The following is a 22,277-nucleotide window of genomic DNA, read 5'->3' as shown; positions in this document are numbered from 1 at the left end:
TGTGTTTCTTCAGGCTTTCAAAGATATTCCCCAAAGTAGCAGGAACTTGGTTAGGTGGTTAGGGTTATATCAGAACCTCATTGCTTGAAACATAATTAGAAATAAGATTAAAATTCTCATCTTTTCAGTGTCTTTTCAACCTGACATAAATTGCAAATTGGTTTCAGAGTGTGTGGTCTTTTTTGGGGGTGGAGGATGATAACATTTCTGAGCGTGTCTTGAGTTGTTTCCAACATGTCTCCGACATTCAGTCTCTCTGTCATTCCTGGAGAAGCCTGGATGAGTCATCTAGATGCTCCTCTTCCTTAGATGGTCCATCCTAGTCTGCCTTACTCTGCAGTGTTCTCCAAACCAACTGATGTAGAGCAGCAAAAGCATCAATCTGTAATTAATAGTGCCCCTCCCCACTCCATTGCAGGTGTTGAGAACGCTGAGGAATGTGGGGATTATGGCTGAGGGTTTAGCTCTGACAATGTATCACTGAGTCACCCTTGATTTTACTCTAAGAGAGACTGCCCTGAGCCTGACAGGGCTCTGGGGAGGAGAGTGAGCCAACAGACAGAGTCCCTTCTCCTTTCACGTTGACTGTCTCAGGGAAAGAATCTAACAGTGTGAAATCCAGGCCAACCAGTCTCAGTGCTGAGTATGACCTGTATTCTTCATTTGTTAGTAACATCTGCTTATTAATTACCACAGCCAGGCACCTGGAGGGAGGGAATGGACCCTGTGGGACTTGAAGCACACAGCCCCTCAAGGACCTACAAGCACTAATTATTGCCTTTATATGTTGCTTTTTTATAGTCTTAGTATTTTATATTTTACCTGTGGTGTATTCCACATATTTTCAATGTATAGTCATAGTGTTTATTTCAAGACATTGACCAAGTATATGAGTTTAATGATTTTCTTTTGGAATATGTAAGAGTAAAATGACAGCAGGCCCCCGTTCGTTTCCTAGGCAGCAGTGTTCAATTGTGAGCAGCGTAGCTGGCTCTAACCGATTGTCTTTTATTGTCTGTATCATCTCTCCCAGTTATCGCCAGTTTCCGAGGCACCGTCCCATATGGCCTGTCACTGGAAATCGGAGACACCGTTCAGATCCTGGAGAAGTGCGATGGTGAGTGGCCTCATTCTTATGGCTTGAAGCTGTGTGAAGAGATTCTTCTCCACAACTCTGCATGACACTTCAAAACATGGCTGTCTATTCCAGAACCTTTCCCTGGAGTCAGAGCAAGCTATTTTTTTTTGACAAAACTTGTTCCTTACATATTTAATGTGCGATCATGAGAAAGCAATGAAGTATTATTTTTAAGTTGATTGTATTTTTTCCTAATTTATTGTCCCTTTTTAGCCCTACATGAGAAGTAGAATGCACTGGAACATGTTCTGTTTGTAGGAGTTGATAGCTAACTCTCAGCCTGGAAGGTTTTCCTGTAACCCTGGGGCTCAAAAGAATAAAGGATAAACTCCAAAGATGGAGCTCCTGAGGTTGAGCCTCAAAAGATGGAGCATCTGAAGTTGAGTAGCAAGAAACACAGAGGACTGGCCAGGTCCACTCTAGCCTTGTAGTCTCTCTGCTCCAAAGCTAGAATAAAATTATACAATGAATTTGAAATGTTAGTAAACATTTTGTGCGATATTATTAATGTATGCAGCTCATTTAAAATACCTAATCTATCCTTAGAAACCTCCATTCTTGTCCTAAGGTCCACCCTGGAATTCTAGTCCTTGAAAGTATCTCAGATGAACTGACTACATTTTTTGTTAACAAAATGACTGGAATTCGGAATGTCATGAACATATAAGAAAAATGCCCATTTCCTTCCTTGAAGGCTTCTTTACCTTGGGAATTTATTATATAATATTGTTCTATCTTACAAAGTCTCTTCAAGTGTTAAGTTGTGTTTGGACAAATGAAACTGCTACATTTAGCTGGAATTTGACTCTAAATGCTGATAATACGTGAATATTTATTCTATCCACTGTAATTGAGAAATCCGAAAATATAATAAGGTTTCCTGTGTCATTACTGAATGCATTCTGTTGCCCCTTGCTATATAAATGTAAAATTCTGCCTAAATTGGTGCATAGAAACAGGGTGTGGATTTAATGTGATGTAGTAGGTTTTTGATTCTGTTGGAATGATTGTTACAAATTGATATGCATCTTGTATCTGTTCTTGTGAGACATTAATAAACCCCATGATATAGACATTCCTACTTCAAGATCAAGATTCCTGTCTTGAACTGCTGCTAAGTCGTTAGACATGTTTCACTGTGAGGAACCAAACAAATGTAATATACAGGGCAACCCTTTTCTTTCAGAAATTCAACTAGTCCAAACATTAGAACATTTCTGCATAGCAAATAATTTCCTAAAAATAAGAAAATGGCATCTGCACTTTTAAAAAATACATTTGTTTAACATGACAAAAAAAGAGATGCCTCCCCCAAGAATAGTACTAGAAGACTGGGTCATTCAGAACACAAGCACAGCAGACACCGTGGCCAATTACACTGATCAAATACCTCATTGATGTAAGTATACAAGCTCACTTGGGTAACGATTCTTAGGACATGAGACTGATCTTGTGTCAAGGGGTGGGCTTATGTATGTATACACACGTATGTTACATCACTGCTGGCCAGGTACTATTATAGGTGGTGGGTTTATGTATGTATACACACATCTGTTACATCATTGCTGGCCAGGCGTTGTTACTTCCAAGTCAACCCGTGCTTCCCATGAGGAAGAATTCAGAGTGGCATTAAGTCTTGTGTAGACTCTTACACTTCCCTTGGACATGGTGTGGCCCTTAGTGAAATAGGGAGAAGTGGTGCTCACAGAGCTAAGGTGATATCACCAAAATTAAAGAGTAGGCTGAGCTTGGTGTCACAGACCTGGGAAGCTAAGGATGAAAGATTCTGAGTTCAAGGCCATCTTAGGCTACATAGACCCTATTGCAAAAATAAAATGAAAACAACTAAAAAAAAAATAGCTAGTAAATTGCAGTGAGTTTCTTTATTTAAGCCCAATGCTTTTGATTCAAGCCCCTATTTCCACTTATACAAATTTCTGGTACAATTTTAACAAATCAGTTTATGAGTGAAATGCTTAAACTTCCGGTCAATTGATCTCTTACCAAGCCTAGTCCCGGAACTGCTGCACTTGTGCATAGAATAGTCATAGGAAGATTAAAATTCCAACATCAAAGAACGCTTCATTTCTTATCTTTAAGTATTATCAGGGTTTATGTATTGAAATGTAATAACGATTATGTCTCCACAGGCTGGTACAGAGGATTTGCCTTAAAAAACCCAAATATCAAGGTAAAAAGGGTTATTTATAACTGTAATTATTAGATTTTTTTTTACTGAAGGTGATTATTTAAATTATTTCGCTGTACAATTGAAATTAGAGTTGGACTCTTAATTAGGCTCCAAAACTGATAATATAGAGTCTCATAATTTTGGGAATTCCTTTGAACTGGGATTAATATTAAGGTAAGACACTGAAGCCATAATTCTCTATAGCCCTCGAAAATTATGCTGGCAAGTGCTTAAGCTCGTTAGATAGAAGCAAAACCTTTTGAAGTATTAGTTTTCCAGAGAGGTAAATTAAAATTCAGGCAAAGGAAATTTATTACAAAGAAAATACTGAATAGTGATATTTAGTCTTTAAAGTTCCTGTGGTCTTGTTTGTAAAGATGCCGGTATGGAGGAGCAGGTTCATTTTAGTGTCGCGATAAGGGTTCCTTGGGTGATGGGAGCTGAATTAAGAATTCAGCACCTGGAAGCGCTCTTCTCTCTTGCCATTTGAGGAAGGCCCTAAGAGTCACTGTCTGTATTCATATTAAACCCCAAGGAAGTAATGGGACTTTCATTTTATCTTTCATTTGGGAAGTTTGTGGCTTTTAATAGTAATTATTACTCTGTTCCATTTGAGCCATTAGTAGCTTTTAAATGCCCCCATAGTCTTCCCGTTGGTTTTTTTTTTTGTCTTTTTATTTTACTGGTGTGTGTGTGTGTGTGTGTGTGTGTGTGTGCTCGTGCGCACGCCCATACAGCAAGGCCCGTAGGTCATTCTCTCCTTGCCATGCTTTTCCCAGGGATCGAACTCAGGTTGTCAGGCATGGCAGCAAATGCCCATCTAATACAATCATATACATCATTCATAGTTTTGTTTTAATTCTGGCTTTTTTAAAACTGTGGATGACAAATTGTATCATTTCTCATTTTCAAAATACAGTTGAAATTTTTTTTTGCCTGTCTCTGCTTAAAGACAGCTTCTGCAAGAACATCCAACTGTGTTTAATTACTTCATTTCATTATTTTAGATCAGTCCCAAGGAAAGCCTAAGGGACAAATGATCATATAAATTTAATTTCTGGATACTTTAGTCTTCATTTAAAAGTTTTTTTTTTAATTTTTGGGCATATGCAGCACAATGCAAATATAGCTTTGATATTTAATTATTCATCTAGCACACATTTCTGCAAAGATTATTATGCTTTCTCTGTCACTTCTGTCTCATGTCATAAATGTTGATTTTGACATTTCTTTTTTGCAGTTATTTTATTTGTTAATTCTGTCATATTGGAATAAATATAAATCTTTTAAAAATAGTTTTTAAACAGTCTCTTCCTATTTATTACTGTAGATTATGTATGTGTGTATATATATGTGAGTGTCTGTGTGTGTGTATAATTGAGCTCAACACTAAGCCATCTGACCTGGTCTGATGTTACATGTCTGTAACCCCAGCACATGAGGGCTAAAGTTGAAAGATTGCTGAGTCTGAGGACAGCCTGGTCTACATATGTGAGTTACTTGCTGGCTGGCCTATGGTGTGAGACCATGTCTCATAAACAAATTGCCAAATAACAACAACATCAAAAGCAATTTTTTTCCATTTATAAACCACAGTTTTTATATAGAAGTATTGAATGCTTTTTCTTTTCTGCTTTATGGAGAACGTACTTGTTTAGCTGGGCAAAGTAGTAACCCAGAGCCATAAGTCAGCTTTGAGGAAGCGCAGCTGCAGGATTGCCACAAGTTTAAGAACAGCCTGGTCTATGTAATAAATTCCAGGTTAGATAAGGCTACACGGCAAGACTCTGTTGCAAAAAATAAGTAAATGAAACAAAAAGAATGTGAGATTTTTTTCCCATTATATTTAGAAAAATCTCTAAATGTGTTAAGTTGGAATAGGTACTAGAAATAACGGTTTGTGCCACATTGCATGGTAGCACATAGAGTGGGCTGGTGTTTTGCTGTTCCTCATATTGTCTTGGTTGTTAACTGTTTCCGATATAACTGCTTATGAACAGTTGACTGTAAGAGACAGCTAGACTGTAACCTTCATGTTTTCTCTTCCAGGGTATATTTCCTTCCAGCTATGTTCACTTGAAAAATGCCTGTGTAAAGAACAAAGGGTAAGAATGCATTGTATGAGTAGTGGAAGGTTTCCCACAGCTGCCTTGGAATTGAAAGGCTTAGTAATTGTATTGCAAAATGACCTACAGAAGATCAAACCATGTTCTTTGTTGTTTGAGAGGCGATACTAAAGCAGCAGATAGAGATTATTCAAGAACCCAGTTCTAAGTGCTGAGGTACAGGACATCCTAGGATATGAACATTTCTAATGTCCACCAATAATGTTCAGCCACAGGGCCATTCTAGGGTACGGCCATCTCTCATTGTCTGTCAATGGTGCTAAGCCACAGGGCCATCCTAGGGTATGGCCATCTCTCTCTGTCCACCAATAATGTTCAGCCACAGGGGCATCCTAGGGTATGGCCGTCTCTCATTGTTCATAGATCATCAAACTTGTTTAATCTTAAACAGAGAAACTGATTCTTCTTGGTAAGAATGCTTGCTATGCAAACCTGATAACCTGAGTTTGATCTTTAGAAACTACACACAAAGGAAAAAGAAAACTCCATGAAAGTGTCCCTTGACCCTCACATGTATGCAAGAGCACATGTATGACCTCACACATACCATGCACACACAGTACTAACACAAAAAAGTTAAAAACAAAACTGCATGTGGTTGTTCACTTTTAAGCCCAGAACTCAGGAAATAGAGACAGGTAGATCTCTGTGAGTTTGAGGCTACCCTGGCCTACACAGTGAGCTCCTGGCCAGCCAGGGCTAGGTAGTAAGGCCCTGCCTCAAAAGCATAAGAACAGGAAAGGCAAAGTTGATCTCTTCCCCTAAGTGAGCCACCATGTGGATGCTGAGAATAGAACCCATGTCCCATGTAATTGTGTTGTGGCCAGATTGTGAACCCCTAAAACAACCAAGAGACCAGATCTGATGCAAAAACAAAGAGTCTCTTTTTTAAACTTTTTAAATTGATTTTATTGAGCTATACATTTTTCTCAGCTCCCTTCCCTTCTCTCACCTCCCCTTTTACTCTCTCCCATGGTCCCCATGCTCCCAGTTTACTAAGGGGATCTTGTCTTTTGCTACTTCTCATGTAGATTAGATCCGTGTATATCTCTTAGAGTCCTAATTGTTGTCTAGGTTGTACCAAGGATTTTCTACAACTCATAAACACTTTTAGTAATATAGCAGGATACAAGATTAACTCAAAAAAAAAAAAAAAGGAGTAGCCCTCCTTTACAAAGATGATAAATGGACTAAGAAAGAAATCAGAGAAACCTCACCCTTACAATACCCACAAATAGCATAAAATATCTCGGAGTAACTCTAACCAAACAAGTGGAAGACTTGTATCACAAGAACTTTAGATCTTTGAAGAAAGAAATTGAAGAGGACGCCAGAAAATAGAAATATTTCCCATGCTCTTGGGTTGGTAGAATTATCATAGTAAAAATGGCAATCTTACCAAAAGCAATCTAGAGATTCAATTCAATGCCCATCAAAATTCCCTCAAAATTCTTCACAGACCTCGAAAGAACAATACTCAACTTCATATGGAAGGGCAAAAAACCCAGGACAGCCAAAACAATTCTGTACAATAAAGGAACTTCTGGAGACATCACAATCCCTGACTTCAAACTCTACTACAGAGCTTCAGTACTAAAAACAGCCTGGTATTGGCATAAAAACAGACAGGAGGACCAATGGAACTGAATAGAAGACACTGATATCAATCCAAACATCTACGAACACCTGATTTTTGACAAAGAAGCAAAAAATATAAAATGGAAAAAGAAAGTATATTCAACAAATTGTGCTGGCATAACTGGATATCAACATGTAGAAGAATGAAAATAGACCCATATTTATCACCATGCACAAAACTCAAGTCCAAATGGATCAAAGACCTCAACATAAAGCCAGCCACACTAAACCTCATAGAAAAGAAAGTGGGAAGTACACTTGAATGCATTGGCACAGGGAACCACTTTCCCAAATATAACCCCAGTAGCATAAACAATTAGAGAAACAATTAATAAATGGGACCTCCTGAAACTGAGATGCTTCTGTAAAGCAAAGAACATAGTCAAGAAGACAAAATGGCAGACAACAGAATGGGAAAAGATCTTCATCAACTGCACATCAGACAGAGGGCTGATCTCGAAAATATACAAAAAACTCAAGTAATTGGTCATCAAAAGAACAAATACTCTAGTAAAAAATTGGGGCACAGACCTAAACAGAGATATCTCAACAGAGGAATCTAAAATGGCTGAAAGACACTAAGGAAATGTTCAACAGCCTTAGCCATCAGAGAAATGCAAATCAAAACAACTCTGAGGTTCCATCTTATTCTTGGAACCTCATTCTTGGTAAGAATGGCCAAAATCAAAAACAGTGATGACAACTTATGCTGGAGAGGATGTAGGGAAAAGGGAATACTCCCGCCATTGCTGGCGGGAGTGCAAATTGGTACAGCTGCTTTGGATATAAATATGGAGATTTCTCAGAAAATTTGAAAACAACCTTCCTCGAGAAACATCAGTACCACTTTTGGGTATATACCCAAAGGATGCTCAACTGTGCCACAAGGACATGTGCTCAACTATGTTCATAGCAGCATTGTTTATCATAGCCAGAACCTAGAAACAACCTAAATGCCCCTTGACCGAAAGAAAAGGTAGCAAAGAGTCTTTTGAGCTAACTGTGGTTCTTTGTCCATTTGACACAGAGGGTGGAGTAGCAGGACCTCTAGCTGCAGTGGAGCAGGGCATATATTGGGGGTATAGCAAGGGGAGAGTCTGGGGGCGGTCTGCTAGTTGCATAGCAACAATCTCAGGATTGGTGCTCCTTCAGGTTGGGGGAGCCTATCCTGAGTTGATTGGTCAGCTGCAGCTGTTGGAAGGTTGCTATCCCTGGAGGCCATGAGTGTCTGTTGGGTTGTGTGGTTACTGCATTCCACCATTATCAGTAAAGCACTTCCAGCACCCACCAGCTAACCTCTGATTGCTTCCTTACCTCATGGAGGATGCCTGGCAATTTCTTCCCAGTTATGAGGGCAAGGTCGGGGCCTCAGCACACATCCTGTGCTGAATCGGGGGCCTACATCTTCGGGGGCCTTTTCTGCAGCCTGTCATGGCTGCCAAAGTGGTGGTGGTGGCTGCTAGGTGAGGGTCTGGGCCCTTCAGTTTCAGCCAGAACTCTTAACTGTTGAGCCATATCTTTAGCCCTATATTTTTGTTGTTGTTCCTGGTGTACTGGAATATAACTGCCCTGACGTTATGAGCCCTAAGAAACTGTATATGTGGATAAAGGTGTCCCAGAATTTGCTTGTTTGAGTTGAAGACTTACAGGTTCTAGGCCATCACCAGGCCTGATGGGAATTATAGAGCAATGGGAACTCAGGGTGAATGGCCTCTTTTCTAAAAAGGAGTTAACTGCAGTTGGTGTTGAACCACAGTTCCAGGACTCAAGGAGAAAAACTTTGTCTTGAAAACGTTCAAGGACACAGAATGTCAGCTGCTTGTTTTTCCAAGAGAAAGATCTCCAGGATGTAAATATCACCCAACTTGTCTTAAGCATATTTTTAACATGATGGGCCTACCGGTGGGATGGAACTGATGTAAAGTTTGTCCCAGAATAGCTGAACGAAGTACATTTCAGGGCAGCTACTAAGATAGTTTATTTCAGGACTAATTTAGGGGTTTATGTAATTAATACAAAAGAGCTGTCCTGTCTGCATGGTATTTTGTATTTGAAATTTTGCATTTTCTTTGAACAACCCCAGATGAGCTTTCCACATATTGAAATGTCTGTGGTTCATCCCTAGATCTTCAGAGCAAACTAGGGTCCATGGTGAGGCTCTTGAAATTAAATGATAGTTCATTAATTAGGGCAGGCACCTTCTGTATTGTTTAATTCTTGCCCAGGCCTTACTTTTAAAATGTTGAGCACAGTGGCAAGGATTCCTGGGGATCTCTTGTTCCCTCTTGGACTTTGTATAGGATCATTTTCTAATCTCTGAATCCAGATATTCATTGCCTAAATTGCAACAGCTGCTTCAAAAGCTGAGTAAATATTCTACCTTTGGGAAGTGCCATGTGTAGGTTCTTTGAACCGTCCTGTATCCTCCACAGGGTTTATGTTACTATTTACATTCTTTCTAGTTTTAAGTTCCAGTTTTACATTTTCGGCTTCAGTTATGCTCTAGAAAGAAGGGAAAGATTCACAGGACAGTTTTCTTTCTTTTTTTCTTTCTTTTTTCTTTCTTTCTTTCTTCTTCTTCTTCTTCTTCTTCTTCTTCTTCTTCTTCTTCTTCTTCTTCTTCTTCTTCTTTTTCTTCTTCTTCTTTTTCTTTTTAGCAATAATGAGAAATGAGGAGATGGAACTCAATGAGGGAAAGAATCAAGAAAAGATTTTAGTTTCTGCATTCACGTTAGGAAGATTTCCCCAAAGACAGCTGTATATCCTAAGGACCTGCTGAGCAGTTTGCCTCATGCTAATAAGGACTCTCCCTTAGAGTTTAATAAGACCAATAAACCTGAAATAAAGGAAATAGTCCCCAATGATATTGCTGATTGCGTTCTTCTGAGAGGCAGTAATGATAATGGACATGTAACCTCTTGAACCTGCACAAACCCAGAAAGGATTTGAAAAAAGAAACTGGAGATGAAGAAGATTCTTCTGTGCTAAAGGTATGACCCAAGGGCAACCTGAAGTCCCTTCCATTTATCTCCTCATGATGCTTCCTTTCAGGACAGCCATACATACCTGACTCATAATACTTATTTCTGGCTGTAAAAGAAGAAATGAAGAGTCCATTATATTAAACACAGAGAGGAACCTTCTGCAGTGAACATGCTAATGTCTATGACATATTAAGCCTCGGCTGTGCTGTATCGTAACAGTATTAATCAAGCGCATTTTTTCATTGGCCTATTCCAAATAATATAATTAAGGGGTTAGTGAGCACAAATGGATGCTCAGGGGATGCTCTAGTTATGGGATAGTTACAAGTTCACACGCTGTGCATCCTGGTGGCTGAGTAGTATTTCTTTCAGTCCTGTTGAGTCCTCTGGTCATAGCACTTGGGTGCCAGAGGTCACCTCATAGTTGGTGTAGTATGCTGATCATGTGGCAGGTGAAAGCAATTGAGAGATTATAGAGAGATTAAAAGAGTTGTCTACTGGCCAGGCTGTCTCAGAAGTAGAATGGTAATGTTCTTTCTCCCCATTCAGTCTTCACCTGGATCAAGTGGCTGGGCCCTTGGCCATTGTACTACCCTCACGTCTAGCCTTCCTCATATAAGCTCCTAGTCACATCCTGGTTGCTGCCATACCTCAAGGGGCTTTCTTTCCTGGTTGATCTTCTTGAGTGCTAAAGAGGAAATGTTCTCTCTGGCATATATATACATATATATATATATATGTATATATGTGTATATATATATATATATGTGTGTGTGTGTGTGTTTTTGTCATCTTCAATTTCACAGACAATTTGAAATGGTTATTCCCACTGAAGACTCAGTTATCACAGAGATGACGTCCACATTAAGGGACTGGGGAACCATGTGGAAACAGCTCTATGTGGTAAGTAACTTTTTCAGGGTGTGATTTGTAGTTTGAGAATTGTCTTCAGAAATATGTGACCATGAGTACCCGTCAACAAATATTTGAGAGCTTGCTGTAGGTCACTGGCTCTTGTTGGGAAGTCAGGGGTGTAGATCTTGCTTAGTCATATTTTGTATTATAATCCCGTTGTCCCCATGGAGCATTGGTTTTATGCATTGTATTTCAATACCACAAGAACAGAAAAGATAGGTTTTCTAACATCTAACTAAATATGTGTTTATGTGGGCCTAGTTTTAGATTTCTTGAATATTTTTAATTTCAAAGATGAAGCCATTCTCAATACAGTTTTAGTGGTGGCATCCTTCAGCGCATCTTACTTCTATGAATGATTTGAGTATATTGTAAATGAAAACTTAGCTAGGGTCAGAAAGTATCCTAAACATTCTAAGGAAGGAAAGTCAATTTTGTTAAAAAATGGGTTATAGTTATGTCTATGTATTAATTTACTTGTTATAACTAATTACATTGTTTGTCCAGAAAGCCCTTTCCTGCTGGAGCAGGTGGCTTTAGAACTCCCTAGGAAAATCAACAGTATAGTTTAGGTCTTAGATGAGTCGCTGAAGTATGGCCAACAGTCAGATTGTACTCTTCCGGGGCTCTGTGCTGAGACAGAGCCAGGGAAATGCACGTGTGGCTGTTAGATTTTTTTTTATTTCATTTTAATTAGAAAGATCATAAAATCCAAGTATTATTGTATTGAAAGTAACTTTGTCAACTATTCGAGCTAGTATATCTTTAAAATACTCAACATAATATATTCATAATATCTCTGTCTCTCTCCGTGTATGTGTGTATATGTGTCTGTGCATGTGAAAGAGATAAAGAGAGAGCATGTGCACACACATAGTCCATGTCCTTTTGTAGTTGAGCAAGGATATCCAGTTGTTTTCTTTGCTATGACTGTTAGTGAGGACCAAAGTTGATTTTGTCTTGTTCAGTTATTTCTATATGCGTTTGAGGTCATAACCACTCTGGGGCATCTATTCTAAGGATAGATTTGGTTGCTTTGAAAAGCTGCACATAATAAAATCTACAAGTAATATTTTTGGCTACTGTTCTGAGTAACAGGAAAGAGATTGATTAGCTAACACTGTTTGATACTGGGATAATAGACAGTTGTTTGAGGAGCAAATATGAAATTCAGCCCAAATGTAGATTGACTTTTGGAACCAGGATGATGCAATCATGTTGGGCTTTCTGGTTTCTCTTTCCCTGGTTGCATAAATGCTTTGGTTCAACATACATTTCTTTTTGCTTTTTTTTTTTCAAGACATGGTTTCTGTGTGTAGTCCTGGCTGCCCTGAAACTCACTCTATAGACCTGCCTGGCCTCCAACTCAGAGACTGCCTGTCTCTGCCTCCCAAGTGCTATGATTAAAGGAGTGCACTGCTATGCCCAGCTAGCACCTAACCTTTCCCTGAAAGATGTCTGATGAAAGTGATAAGTTTGTAGATTGCAAATAGTATATGAGGTAATGTATTGTGTTTCCACTTCTTCTTTGGGATGGTTGGCTACCCTCATCTATGAGGACAGAGGAGGCAGAAGCAGGGAACAGGGCTCAGATGGCTCTGGGCACAGTGGAGATGACTTCAGTGCATCAGCTTAGCTTTCTTCCAGAGTATAGGAAATATACAGGACTGGGGAGCCTGGGGACAAACCCTAATTTGCATTAAGTGACACAGTCCTATCATAAAGCTTCGTGTGTGGCAGCAGGGTCCTATAGCAAAACTCGTAGTACAAGTCTTAGTTACTATATATACAGCAGGGGAAAGGCTTCTAGAAGGAAACTGTGTCAAGGGTCATGCTAGAGATAAATCAGGCATCCAGGCTTAAAAACAGTTTTCAGATAAAGTCAGTCCTCTGGGCCCAGAGACAGTCTCCAGATAAGGGCAGGTGGAGAGCAAGAAGTCTTGCTGTGGGGGAGTCTTCCCTGTTGCCAAGCTTAGAGAAAGCTTCCAGGCTCTGGTAGACTCAGCCTAGGACCAGCAGGATCTCCCAACAATGTGTGTAGGCGTTTAGCCTATAAGAGAATGGTAGCTGCTCAAGAAATTCTAGTTTGTTATTTTAAATGGTGTTGTTAAGGGCTTAAATAATAACCTTTAAAATACGTTTAATAAATCCAGCAGCGTAAGCAGGAAAAATGTCGAGGAAGCATGCAGCTGTCTTGGTGCAGCCCCCGAGCTATGCTTTCCTTCGCCCTTCCTCCCTTGGGCTCCTCCAGGTGCTTTTATTCTTGAATCTTAGCAAAGATGATTTATCCCAAGTCTCACATTAACATTACCGCTGTAGTCAAAATCTAGGTCTCCCGCCACTGAAACCTGTTCTGTTCTCATTTGAAACCTAGTGAAACCTTAGCCACCTCTAAAATAGGAAACCACAGTTCATTTTTGGATGCACATCCAAATGCACTGTGAGGATTTCTAGGCATTGTTTCAACCAGTTGTTTTGTATTGGAATATACTCTTTTCCTTTACTACTAACTGGAATGTGTTTTTTTTTAAAAAAATATTTCTTAGAATGCTTCTTAGCTCTCCATTCTTTTCAAATTCAGTTTTTGTGCAAAATATAATTTCGTGAGCAGATCCTCTATTTAAGTTTTTCATCATTTTCGTTTTGTGTGATAAGTTTGTCTGATAAGCCCAGTGGTATTCTTCCTGCTTTGCCCTCCTACAGCCAGTATTAAAGGTATGGACCACTATGCCCAGCTCTTTCTCTTAAAGTTAGCAGGGCACATTTGATGGGTAGGTTCATTGTGTGGTGGGATTATCCCTTCCATTTATAGAGTTTCTCCCCTGAGAGGGAGCTGACCAGCCAGCTAGTTTTCATTTTTATGAAAAGATTTTACTTCGTTCTGGCATCAGCATCCCCTTGTCAGAAGATATGATGTATAAGATCAAGTTCACACTCCTGAACATGAGCAGGCGCGTGCCTTTGCCCCTGTGATGGTGAGGGTGCCACCTCTCCTTTGCCGCATGAGTCCTCACTTTTTATAGCACCCTTATGCAATTTATTTTCATTCGGGGGATTCTTTTTTCCTTCGTACCACAGGTATCTTCAAATGTCCCTTGGTCTTCTGCTTCTTCAATTGCAGGACCTAAACAGGAACTGCTTCCGGAGGTGTGCCAGAAATAATGTCCATAAATCACTGTTTGCTCCTTCCTCTCCACCCCTGGGAGCTCAGGCACAGCTGCTGTGGATGGGGACAGACACTGAGCAGTTAATTACAAGAATATTGTGTTGCAGAGCCCTTGTAATGGCTCGTAAGAGAGTGTAGAACATGAAAAAGAGCAGGCAGTAAGAGAACACAGTAATGGAAAACAGGCTCGATAGAGTGAGTTAGGAGTTGAGAGGAGAAGGAGATTATTTATGGCTTGGAGGATCCGGACCTGGTTCCTGGAGAAAGCTTCCTGTCCTCTTAGCATCTCTGTCAGACCTGCACAGTACCCGATGGCGCCTCAAAACATTAAGTAGTAACAGCAAAAAAAAAAAAAATGCATCGCTGCATTTTAATTATATATACACACACACACACACACACATATATATCTTTACCTATGACATAGAACATGATAATTTTTATGTCTTATAGCTCTAGAGAACTTCTGGAGGATAATAGCCTATAAATTCATATCACTGTTTATGTATACCCGTGGTTCTCGATCTGTGGGTCATGCCAGCCTAGGGTTGCATATCAGATATCCTGCATATCAAGTATTTACCTTATGATTCATAACAGTAGCAACCTTACAGTTATGAAGTAGCAATGAAATAACTTTATGGTTGGGGGGTTCAGCACAGCATGAGGAAGTATATTTAAAAGGGTCACATTATGAAGGGTGAGAACCACTGGTGTTGACTATGAATGATTTTTGTAGAAAGCAGAAGCATATTTATGACTGAGAAAGACGTGGGGTAGATACCCAGTGTCTCTGTGGTAAGATGTCTATTTTTTCAGTGTTGGTAAAGACACAGCTTTTGTTGGGCTTATTGTGAACCATGCTGAACCATAATAGCACTAGGAAGGTGTTGCTCACTCTGGGGTGCGTGTTTTCCTTCACACCTGTCTGCGAGCTCCTGTGTCTTCACGGTAACTCCCTCCCGTGGATGCTGTGGTGTTCTTTACAGATGAGAAAATTCAGAGAGATTGTTAATGAAATGCTAGTTTTACTCTAGCATGATGCAGGTGGAAGCCAGGTGACAATCCTCCATCTCCTAAGACAGTTCTTCACTGTGTGCCCTGTCACATATGTGATCACAAAACCAGAAAACCCATGTCTTTCTGGGAAACAGTACTGTCCAGTCTTAGTGATGACTGGGCGCATCATCAAGGTGTCTTCCACCAAACCATGGTGATTGGTGACTTTGACAGGGATTATGTTGAGGCTGTGTGATCCTTTGAAGTAAATAAGAAAGCCCCATTTCCTATGAGTCTGAGTTCTGACCAGATAATGGCAGTGAACACTGATCAATGTTTGAGTCTGAAACCTTCCTGTGTGTCCAAAATCTTGACTTGATTGATGAAGAATTAGCACCAACCTTCAAGAAATAAGTGGGTGACGATGTTTTCCATGACATTGGTTTTAGGTGCATGCAGCGAAGGCTCAGACAAAAACATAAGTCCTCGGGGAGAACTGCTTGACAGGGGCCACGCCTTAAAGCATAGTAGAGACTGTGTAGAGATAAGGAAGAAACTCCAGGAGAGGAAAACTAGGCTGTGCTCTCAGGCAGAGGCTAAGCCAAGCCTAGGGAAGGCACACAGCATCTGTGTTAGGGAGTTGAGAGGTCACATTTGGCTTGGACAGGAAAGCAGCGTTGTGAGACTTGGGTGAAAATATAGAGAGGTGCATTCCAAGCACAGGAAGTGGGAAAGACTTATTGGTGGAGACTCTGTCTACACCATGGAAAGCCCGTGGTCACCTGCCCCCTTTGGTTACCTTCCACTCCAGCCAGAGGACTGACTGCCGAGTCTCCATGTTTACATATTCCCTAGAGAAATGAAGGTGATCTCTTCCACCGCCTCTGGCACATCATGAACGAAATCCTAGACCTGCGGAGGCAGGTGCTCGTCGGCCATCTTACCCATGACAGGATGAAGGACGTGAAGCGCCACATCACTGCCCGACTGGACTGGGGGAATGAGTGAGTACTGATGGTTGCAGGGTGCTGGGAGTGAGTTAGAGCAGGGCATGCAGGTGCCACTAGGAGCAATCACACACAGGTTTCCCCATGCTCCCCATCAATGATAAAGCCAGAAGCCACATCTCATGGGTCTCGTGTGAGCGCTTAGATATTTTGCTTTCTAATGTCTGATAGTGTGATGGTGGACAGGTGGTCACAGGAAATGTAATGTTCATGGAGATGCAGTTTCTGACTAAAAATGTGTTTTTTCACCTGTTAGTGTTTAGTTTTGGTAGATGAGGTTTTTTTTTTTTTTTTTTTTTTTTTTTTTTTTTTTTTTTTTTTTTTTTTTTTTTTTTTTTATTGTGTACCTCTTCTGTATCATGGCATGGAAGGGCAGTGCGGTGCAGAGGGAAACATAGATCTTCCCAGCCTCTGCTAAATGCCTTATGACAAGTGCACAGCTATGCTCAGCCCTGTGCAGGCAGATAGCCACTCTAAAGAACTGCTTAGGAGAGCTCAGGTAAAGGCTGTCATTGACTGAGATTTACTTTTAAATATAAATGTGAGGGACTTATTTAAAGTAACAGCTAAGCACTTAAGTAGTAAATATAATTACTAGAAGCTCTGATCCAAGCTGATACTCTACTCTGTATGAATATTAACGTAGGAGTGACAAAATAGGATAAGCCAACTTTGTCTGTGCGCCTACTGCGCACAAAACCAAAGACTAAGGCAATGATGTAATTTCCTAATACCCTGCCAGGCCACACCCTTACCTTCTCAGATATTATCCAGCTCCTCTTTGCTCTTTGGTGTTTAGTGATCTCATTCCGGGGTGTTGAGAGGGTGTGCAGAATGGGAGTGAATATGGGGCATATAAGGGGAAACCACCGCGAAGGAAGCCATGAGTAATTTACTGCTTTCTGGATCTGGAAAAGCCCAGCTAGAAGTAGAAAGTCGCTTCCTCTAAATATAGGAAGCGACTTTCTCAGAAGCCACACTTGATTTCGGCCCAACTGTTCAGGGAATGCACAGGCCCACTACCAGATTTTGACCCTCCCTCTTACCCACCGCGCTTGTCATATCTTATTGAATATGATATGCCACTCAGCTTTCTACAGACAATAAAATATTCAATTTAAATATGCCTAGAGGACTCATTCCTATGGGAAATAAAAGCAAGAAGGCAGGAAGAGGGACTAGGAATATATATATATATATACTTTCCCCCCCTTTGTTTGTTCATTTGTGTGTATGTGTGTGTGTGTGCACGTGATGACCAGAGGACAGCTTGCGGGAGTTGGTTCTCTGCTTCCACCATGTAGGTCCTGGAGATTGAACTCAGGGCCTCAGGATTGGTGGCAAGTACATTTGCTCCCTGGGCCATCACGCCTGCCCAGATCATTTTTAAAGACTGGAAGCAAATTTCTGAAACCTTCTCTGTTGTATGGGAGAACTGAGCTGGAGGACAAAGGCCTTTGCAGTTCCAGAGGGTGGATTGGACAGAAAACTCGATCTGCCTCTTGCTGGGTTGGAGTTGCAGCCTTGGTGCTGAGTTTCTCCTTTGTGCCTGGCCTCATGGGATCCTTGCTCTCTTTTGTTTGGCTTATCTTTTGCTGTTGCTCCTGCTACTGTTTCTGCTGCTTCTCCTCCTTCTCATCCCTCTCCTCTTTCTCTTCCTTCTCCTCCTTCTTTCTTAGAAAGAAGGTTTCTTTATGCAGCCCAAGTTGTTCTGGAACTCAATCTGTAGACCAGGCTGTCCTCAAACAGAGATCATTCTCCCTCTGCCTCCCAAGTGCTGGGAAAGGTGTATGCCACCATGCCCACTTAGTCTTTACTCTTACTTTTTAAATCCTTTGATACTTTACTTGGTTATTGGTCACTATGCCAGTCTTCATTTAAATGAGGACTAGTTTGTTAATAAGGATGTTGGATGGAGTCAGATCATGACACTTCACGAGGAAATGTGGAAGAGGCAAAGAAACCAACCAACCAGCCCTTTTTCAATTTGATGAAGGGAAACTGAAGAATGGGGAAGCGGAGAAAAATTTTGAATTAGGATGGTATTAAGGCTAGGTTTGTGACTTATATGAGTTTTAGCTTGTGCTTTGGACACTTCTATTGCTAATTTATGATAAGTTAGTTAAAAATAATGCATGCAAATGAAAAGTATAATTTAAATCATCCTTAAACCCATGAATTTTCTCATTCTCTTATTCTATGTTCTTTAAATTTTATTGATGATTTATTTATGAATATTCAACTTTAGGGCTATATATTTGCCATAGTCCTTTAAGGATAAATTCATTCCCTTATTAAAGAGTGCTAAGTGGAAAGCAAATTAAGATAATTTCTTTGCCTATTAAACTAGGTCATATTGTCCTGGGAAATGGTCTGTCAGCACATAAATCTCTTACCAAACATGAGTTAAGAATGTGCTCAGTGTCACGTTGCATCCTGGACTGCAGGAGAGCAGCGAAGAGGAGTCCTCTGGATTGGGGGTGCTTAGATGAAGTAGGCAAGGTCCTTCTTGTTCCCTAACAGAATCAGAAAAAGGTAGTTCTCTGCTGAAATCCACAGACAGAATTAAAGTGGGGGTACAGATTTCTGTAGCCTTTGAAGTCTGAAGAGAGTGTACAGAAGGGCAAAGACATTCTTCCTGGTGTCCCAGAGTATCTCAGTGGCTGGGTTGATATAAAAATTGTCCCTTCCTGCTCAGACCTGGCTTTCTGTATCATATATGGTCTTGCTCCATCTGTTTTCTCTAGGCCTTGCCTAATTTTCCCACGTTCTTTGTAAAGTATTGCTCTGATACTTTATTCTTTGAGCTAAGAAACCTCAAAGAGTGGCTTGTTTACCCTTAGATAGTTCCTATTAACTGACAAAAAAATGAATTGCCACAGGTAAGATGTTTTTCTCCCTATTTTGACTTCAGGATGCTGGCAGCAGCTGATAGCTCTGGCCATTCAGAAAAGAGACATTGAATGCTACTTCTGTCAGTAGCAGTTCAGGAAGGGCCAGAAGATCACAACTGGGGCTGAGCTTGACTCAGCTCCGTAGTGCTAGAGATGTGTGGCCCTTCATAGATCTTTCCTCTCTGATGTTCCGTGGGAGGTCCTGAATTCCCTGGTTCAGACTCACAAAGGAGGAATATCTTTGACAACCGGTAGCTAAGCTATTGTGCTCATCTGGGCTGAACATTTTATGTCAGTCTCTCTGACTGCCAGCCAGCTGTGGATTGTTTCTACAGACGTCAGGTGCCAACACGAGGGCCAGCCAGATATACGTCATCAAGAGGAGGCAGTCACACGAATACCCTCTACTCTCACCTCTCCTGGGAGAGAATGGAGCTTAGGCACCCCCCTCATAGAAGAAACTCTGACTAAGGCAGATGCTAAGATTCTTATGTGATTGTATGCTCTGTATCCTGTAATACAAAGATTTTGTCAGCAAGGTAAACCTGGTGTCATCAAATGGTACCTCACAGCCTAGTTCAGAGGGGACAGAGAATGGGAGCTGACCGTGTAGAGTCCCAGGAGTGGAATAGCATAGGAGAATGTGATGAGTTTGAGAATAAACAGCTATACTTATTGTCACCTGAAAATTCAACTGAAAGAATAGACTTGCAGTTCTTTTGAGCATCATTTAAGAAAATAAGGAAGAATTTTAGTGTCAACTGACAGCCTTCCCATTTTAACAGCTAGGTTTTTTTTTGTTTTTTTTTTTGTTTTTTTTTTTTCAGGGTGGCTGGGCAGTGTTTGGCTTGAAGTAGGCACTGAATTAATTTTAATAATGCAACTTTAATGAGATGTTGAAACAGCGAACTTCAGGATTCTCTGTTATTTTAATACAGAAGCTAAGAGAGCTGTAGTTCTATGAGAAGGGCAGTGTTGGAAGGCTTCTGTCTTGTAGCTAGAGGCTTTTCTGTGTCCTGCCCAGTCCTGCAGTCACTTATGAAATGATCACTCAGAGGCTTAATATTAATTATACTTATTTGTCCAATGGCTCAGCCTTATTCTTAACTAGCTCTTACATACAAATTAACTCATTTTTATTACTCTGTGTACTTCCATGTGGCCCATGGCTTATCCTTCAGCTGCTGGCATCTCTCAACTCTGCCTTCTTTCTCCTTTTATTCAGTTTGGCTTTCCCACCTCGTTATATTCTGCCCTGCCATAGGCCAAAGCAGCTTTATTCATCGACCAATAAAAGGATCACATATTCATTTGCAGCATGCCGAAAGACATCCCACATCAGAGAGTGATGCTGAGAGAGGCCGCAGAGTAATTTATCCTCAACAAACTCAGAATGAACAGAGTGTGAAAATGAAGGGAGCATGGGTGACAGGGACAATTTGGAAGGCAGTGGGGATCCTTTTGGAGTGACTGCTACATAAGGTTCATTTAGGGGGTAAATGGACTCATGTGGCATTGCCAACAGTGGTACCTAGTGGTCGACATGGGGAAGAGCATACTAACAATATCACTGCAGGGACACTGTCGGGAAAAGGGTTACACTCACGTTCCATGGTCCATGGTAAGGCATCCTAAACTGAGAATCATATCAGTAACCCATGGAGTCGCTAGAACCTCAACCTGAACCCCATATCGGCTACAGTAACACCTGACACAAAACCATTTCCCCACCATCGACAGATCTAAGCTGTGCTGCCTCTCTGTTCCATGCCTTTGCAGTCTTACCCTAGAACGTGCCATGAATGAGAAACATGAACACGTTCCTGGGGCATCACATGGGACGTATTAACTCCGGTAGGCTACATGGAACCCTAAAGGACAGACTTCTCTCTCGTTGCTTCTTTCCTCTAAAACCTAATTATGGCTAACTCTAGTTTCTAGTGTACACCAGTCCAGAAGCGCCTCTCTGTTCCTGGCTCGTGGGTTGTTGAGTCTCCACTGTGTGCTATCAAATGGCAGGATAGTTTCATCAAGAGCATTAATGCATCTCACCATGATTTACTCTGTCATATTCTGTTTTCCAGTTTGCCCTTTGCCAAACCTTGTGCTATGTTTATTCTAAATGCAGAAACAAGTCGTGCTAGACACAAATTCGGGGCAGGGGGTTATGTGGTTGAACAGATTTGATCACATCTCCAGATACTGTAGTGGAGACATTCTTAATACATTCCATAAAGGTGACTTTTCTCCCAAATGTTTGTAATTTGTTTTTTAGACAACTGGGGCTCGACCTGGTGCCTAGGAAGGAGTACGCAATGGTAGACCCCGAGGACATCAGCATCACTGAGCTGTACCGACTGGTAGGTGTACAGAATGTTCTCTTGCCGCCTTACTGTTAATTTTGTGGTTTCCATGGCATTCTTCAGACTAGATGTTTTAAGAACTGAGTGTTCCAGGTTTAATTTGAAGAGAGTCAGGAGACTTGCAAGCTGAGGTGACCATGCCCCAACAGTACCAAGGCTCTTTTCCTCGCTCAGAACACTGTGAAGTTCTCCACATAGCCCTCAACAGGAAGTAAAGTCCTAGGAAGTGAATCCAGAACGTTTACAAGTCCTTTTTTTTTCCTTTTGGCTTTGTCCAGTGAAAGGCTTACAAGTCACACTTCTTTGCTGGCTGTGCTCTGGATAATAAAATGCTCACCAAGGACATTCCTGTCCCCTCCCTCCACATTACCATTGTGTATATGGACTTCAAACAGGATCTCTAAAATTAGCCTTCAACTGCTGTTCCTCCATTCATCCTTGGGCCCCACCCATTTCTAAGTGTTGGAGACCATTGATAACCCTGCAATATTTTACCACATCGCCCATCCCAGGATCACCTGTGGTATCATTTTCTTTCCCCAGTTGCCTGGTAGTTACCTCCCAGTTTAGTTGTTTCAGCGTCGTCCAGTCTGTCCCTGAATTTAACCCGTGCTTCTCAATGCCTGTGTGGAATGTCTTGATAATAAGTAAGCTTTCTCCAACCCCAAATTAGACAAGAAGGTCCAGGTTAGAAAGAGCTCTTAAAGGAGGCTGCCTTGTGTCTAACTTTACTGTGATCTCTATGATGACTATCTCTCATGCTGTAATGTTCCTGGAGGGAAGGCCCTCCAAAAAGAGGAGACTCGATTAGAAAGGTTTTGCTGCTTTGGATGTAGTTTTCCATCTAAGATACTTT

The 22,277-nt window shown here is 40.9% G+C and overlaps 1 protein-coding gene across 2 annotated transcripts in view; it reads left to right on the top strand.

Moving 5' to 3' along the window:
• The window catches only part of Dock4 (dedicator of cytokinesis 4), a 412,188-nt gene that overhangs the window by 185,984 nt on the left and 203,927 nt on the right, over window positions 1-22,277 (top strand). For both annotated transcript variants that reach the window (XM_038335987.1, XM_038335988.1), the window contains exons 2-7: window positions 1,034-1,117; window positions 3,289-3,329; window positions 5,379-5,434; window positions 10,884-10,980; window positions 16,013-16,161; window positions 21,334-21,418. In XM_038335987.1, the coding sequence (XP_038191915.1) occupies window positions 1,034-1,117; window positions 3,289-3,329; window positions 5,379-5,434; window positions 10,884-10,980; window positions 16,013-16,161; window positions 21,334-21,418 (512 nt within the window). The remainder of the gene's footprint in view (window positions 1-1,033; window positions 1,118-3,288; window positions 3,330-5,378; window positions 5,435-10,883; window positions 10,981-16,012; window positions 16,162-21,333; window positions 21,419-22,277) is intronic.

Source organism: Arvicola amphibius, chromosome 7 (genome assembly GCF_903992535.2).
Source record: "Arvicola amphibius chromosome 7, mArvAmp1.2, whole genome shotgun sequence".
In the NCBI taxonomy this organism is placed as follows: Eukaryota; Metazoa; Chordata; class Mammalia; order Rodentia; family Cricetidae; genus Arvicola; species Arvicola amphibius.
Note: the sequence above shows the minus strand (reverse complement) of the source record. Positions and strands in the feature narration are given on the sequence as shown.